General features: G+C 43.5%; 1 protein-coding gene across 1 annotated transcript in view; it reads left to right on the top strand.

The window, feature by feature from the left end:
- Positions 1 to 4906, top strand: part of SRRM1 (serine/arginine repetitive matrix 1) — a gene marked incomplete at both ends in the record, with an annotated part of 9241 nt that extends 4335 nt beyond the window's left edge. The window contains 7 exons of the mRNA XM_008949431.1: positions 1 to 152; positions 604 to 807; positions 1372 to 1476; positions 3222 to 3493; positions 3638 to 3718; positions 4060 to 4146; positions 4767 to 4906. The exon at positions 1 to 152 is cut by the window's left edge and continues 40 nt beyond it. Of these exons, the coding sequence (XP_008947679.1) occupies positions 1 to 152; positions 604 to 807; positions 1372 to 1476; positions 3222 to 3493; positions 3638 to 3718; positions 4060 to 4146; positions 4767 to 4906 (1041 nt within the window). The remainder of the gene's footprint in view (positions 153 to 603; positions 808 to 1371; positions 1477 to 3221; positions 3494 to 3637; positions 3719 to 4059; positions 4147 to 4766) is intronic.
- Positions 4907 to 4908: the final 2 nt, after the last annotated feature.

The raw sequence follows: 4908 nt of genomic DNA, 5'->3' as shown, positions 1-4908 counted from the left end.
CGGGAGCGGAAGCGCAGCCACTCGCGCTCCCCCCACCACAGGACCAAGAGCCGCAGCGCCACGCCCGCGCCCGAGAAGAAGGAGCCCACGCCCGAGCCAGAACCCTCTGCCAAACCAAAGGAGGCTGTCGTTCAAGAGGCGACTTCAAACAGGTGAGCGTGGTAACTGTGTGTGCAGAACTGTGCATTTCACTTCTAAAAAACCAAAATGATCGTCAAACCTCTTTGGAGCTTGACCTGGGGGAGTGCCACACGCTTCTCCCTGTCTCCCTGCAACGGGTTCAGTGAATGATCTTCAGTAAGATTTCTTTTTTCACTGTGTTTAGCTGCTGCTGTGCTTTCATTGTCTTGGTCATCTTTTCCACTCCTGACTGCATTCATCTTGTTTTCTAGCAGGTTGACAACCTCTCTGTTACTTATCTTTTTGATTCATGGTACCACATCCTCATTCTTCTCACAGTTTAGGAGCGGAATGTCTTAACATCTTGGCAGAGGATGGGCAGAAGAATGTTCATTGTAGGGGAATATCTTGGCAGCTTCTAAAACGTTACTGTAGGGGCTGTGGTTTGTATGTGATTATAAATTAAGTCTGTATTTTTAACAGTGATATCCCAAAAGCTCCTAAACCTGAACCTCCTGTACCAGAAACTAAGGAAACTTCACCAGAACGTAATTCAAAGAAGGAAAGAGAGAAGGAGAAGGAGAAGACTCGTCAAAGGTCCCCAACTCGGTCCAAGTCAAGGTCAAGGTCTCGGTCACGTTCTCCATCTCATTCTCGACCGAGAAGGCGCCATAGATCACGGTCAAGGTAGGACTTCAAATTAGCTAGGTGGTGAAGGTGGAGAACTGAGTATTTCCTTCTGAAGATGCCATTTGATGTCATGTTCTCAGTTAAAGCAGTGATGTTTTTAGAGATGCTGGGCTATGGATGATTCTAGTGAAACGAGAAAGATGCATTCAATGGATAAACTTGTTCAGGAGTTTTCTTCCTCTCAGTTCATGAAAAGATGCTCACAGTGACTGGAGAAGGAGTAGGGTACTTAATTAATGCTGAGTACAGCACATGTTAGATAGTGGGATTTGTGCAGCCTTCTTTTAGGAGATATGTTTGATGCTGAAGATGTTGTAAATTACTTTTTCCCCCCTTTTTTTTGGATTACATTACTACTTAGAGAGATGTTGGTGAACTTCAAAGCACTGATTGTCCCCGAACGTACACTTTGCATCCTAATCTAAATGCTGCTTTGATGTGATGCGCTTGGAGAAAAGCAACTTCACACTCAGTGCCCTGAGGATAAATTTCCTCAAATCTGAAAGTTAGATAGTTGCTTTTCAATTGAATTTTTGATTATGACAGGTCTTACTCCCCTAGAAGGCGACCAAGCCCGAGACGACGGCCGTCTCCAAGGAGGAGGAGCCCTCCAAGGCGAATGCCTCCCCCACCCAGACACAGAAGAAGCAGATCCCCTGTGAGGCGGTAAGGTTCCCTTCTCTGAGACATCTGGAGATGTTCAGCTTTGAAAGTTGAAGGGAATGTTAGTTGTGAGGAGTGAGTGTTACCAAAATTACCTTTTTCATCTTACCTTACTGCTGTCAGATGTATAATTGGAGTGATGTAAAAACTGCAGCATCATAGGTCATAAGTGTGTTCATCTCTGGGGGAACATCATAGCAGCTGTGAAATGGTTTCATTTGAGTTGAAATATGAAAATTTTTTGAAAAGTGGCCATTTCAGAACTATAACTTCTTCAAGTGGCTTTGGATAGCTCCTGTTGTTCACTGACAGGGCATCTTGTAGAGCTTTTGTGCTTACTTGCTAGTTCCTTTTTTTTTCCTGCCTAGGGAAAAAAATAGAATGAGTAACTGGATTTTACTTATTGGGAGTTTTTTAGTTATAACATTTCATAGAATCACAGAATAGCTTGGGTTGGAAGGGAACTTTAAAGATCATCTTGTTCCAACCCTACTGCTGTGGGCAGGGACACCTCCTGCTAGACCAGGTTGCTCAAAGCCCTGTCCAGCTTGGTTTTCAACACACCCAAGGATGGAGCTTTCACAGCTTCTCTGGGCAACTTGTTCCAGTGTCTCACCACCCTCAGAGTGAAGAACTTTTTTGCATCACATACAATTAAAGTGAAAATGAAACTGTGACTTGAAATGTGTTTCTTCATGTTCTTTTACTTTAAAAAAACCCTCCAACTTCCCTGTGGTGTTGGAGGTTACATTTTTGACAGCATAAGCAATTGTTCTGGTAGCCAAGTTCCCAGTTGCCTTGGAAGGAAAATTATGTACTTATGGCAATGTCAAAATAGACATTTGTCTTGATAGGAAGAGAGGAGGTTCTGATCCTCTTCATAGGAGGAGAATTAAAGTGATGCTTCCTGTGTACAGCAGTTGCTCTTTTTTAGGAAGGAAATGGTTCTTCCTTTTTATGACAAGGTGGTGACTATTCTTTTTTTATTCTCCCCTGAGTTTGTAAAGCTGTTCATTCCACACAGTTACTGGGAAAACTCTGACAAGTATCAAACATGTCTGTTGCCAGATGTACAAGAGCTCCCTTTCAGCAAATGTTTATCTCGCTCAAGGTAGGGTTTCTTTTTTCCAGGTTCTCAGGAATTCTGCAGCCAAAGGTGGATTCTGCAGGTACACAATTGCAACAGAACTTGCCACAAATTTTGCCGCAGAATTCTAGAGGCCCTACCTTTTTAAAATTACAAAGACAAGACAAAGGACTAAAACATAAGGATGGATAAATTGATTTTGAATTGTTAAGTTGTTATCTTACATGTGAAATTTTTGCCTCCTGGTATAAGAACTTTTTAGTGTACTTGAACACTAAACTCTTAAACAGATCTGATCTCGAGATTATTAAATCACATGTGCTAACACGGAGAATTCTCTTAACCATCCAAAAGTTAGAGAGCCCAAACAAAACTAATTCCTCCCAGGAGAAGCTTAGTTGTAGTCTGTAGATTGACAGAAAGCAAGCAGAGGTAACACTAACAATTTTTTGCTCACCGTGTAGTTTAAAAATAACTGTGAAAGATCAGTTGTCATTCTCTCCTCCAAACCGAGCGTTGAAGGCTGTCCACCATGTTTTGGAAGTGCTGTTGTATGTGGCTCTATAGATGTGCTTGCAAACAAATGCAGTTCTGTGTTTGTCCGTGCTCAAACGTTTCCTGAGCTGGCTAGACAGGGTCTGATGTGCTGTTGGGTTTGCAGGAGACGACGGTCATCGGCGTCCTTATCTGGCAGTAGCTCTTCCTCCTCCTCCTCACGTTCCCGGTCACCACCAAAGAAGCCACCTAAAAGAACAGTATCCAGCCCTGCTCGTAAGACACGACGGCTCTCTCCTTCTGCCAGCCCCCCCAGGCGGAGGCACAGGCCATCCCCACCAGCCAGCCCCCCTCCAAAGCCGCGCCGCTCTCCGACGCCCCAGCAGTCCAACCGCGCACGGAAAAGCCGCGGCTCTGCTTCGCCCAGCCGAGCATCAGGTGAGGAAACAAACATCTCTGCTCCAGCAGCTGGAGCTTCTTGTGCCTTTCTTCTCTCAGAGATGGTGTGTACACTTTGTGTGAGCAGCAAAGCATGCGAGGCTGTAATCCACCGCAGATGACTTACTGGACTTTGTCTTTCAGCACCCAAACATAAGAGTACGGAGAAGAGAGAATCTCCTTCGCCAGCACCAAAACCAAGGAAAGCAGAGCTGTCGGAATCAGGTACGTTCTTGCTTTCCAGCCCTGGCCTTGGGTGGGGTTTTTAATCAAAGTTATGGCACTAAAAGGCAGTAGTAAAGTGCTAAACCCTCTTGGCACACTGGCGTTGAAAGCAAGAGCTTTCAGAAGTGTAAAGGTGATCAGTCATGCTGCCTCAAAACATTTCTATCCAAGCAGTTGTGGAAAAACGCTTAGCTGGTGTATTCCAGCCTCAATGTTATCTTAAGATTTGTGCAAGACAAAACAAAACATACTGCATGATCTACTGCAATATGACTTCTGCCTAAATAAGGTGAATTTGTGTCTCCAGTTTAAATGTTCTGTCCATGTATGTACTTTTTCAGAAGAAGATAAAGGAGGTAAAATGGCTGCAGCAGACTCTGTTCAACAGAGGCGTCAGTACAGAAGGCAGAATCAACAGTCTTCATCTGGTATGGCTGGCATGGATTTCCTACAACTGCATTGTAGTTTTGTTTTGCAGGAAATCGGGTCAAATCCTGATTACAGTTATCTGCAGTGCTGTTGTAATCTTACATATAGATTTACTGCTCATAATGAAGTCACTTTAATTGTTGCAAGTATCACTTAAAGGTTATATCTCTTGTTAGTGGATTCATGTGTTTAGAAGTTGCACTTTTAAACTCTTTAAACTTCTTTTAACTCTCTCACACCAATATCATTTGCTATACATTATTTAATCTGCTGTTGCAATAGGTTATTTCTTAATATTTTGGACTCCTGTGTGCTTGAGATCAGTAAATTAACCTCAGCCTGGTCTAAGTTTTTGTCTGTTTAATATTCCTGTAAGTAACTGCAGTTCATCTTTTTAAATTAGTCACATTTTGTGTGGACAGTCAGATTGTTACAAATGCTTTTATCCAGTTCCATTTTATTTATTTATCACTTCAATCTTAGTTGAACTGCTTTTCAATCAAGGCTTATTTTGTGGGCGAGAACATTAGTCGCTTAAACTGAGTGTAACCCTGGTAGTAACTGTGTTAATAGTATCGTGAGGATCATTTTCCAGAGAGTGATTCTTCTACGTTTATAGATTCTGGTTCTTCATCTTCATCTGAAGAGGAAAGACCTAAAAGATCCAACGTGAAGAACGGGGAGGTGGGGAGGCGCCGCCGCCACTCCCACTCGCGCAGCCCGTCCCCGTCCCCGCGACGGCGGCAGAAGGAGTCCTCCCC

Source organism: Merops nubicus, unplaced genomic scaffold (assembly GCF_000691845.1).
Source record: "Merops nubicus isolate BGI_N331 unplaced genomic scaffold, ASM69184v1 scaffold9571, whole genome shotgun sequence".
NCBI lineage: Eukaryota > Metazoa > Chordata > Aves > Coraciiformes > Meropidae > Merops > Merops nubicus.
Note: the sequence above shows the minus strand (reverse complement) of the source record. Positions and strands in the feature narration are given on the sequence as shown.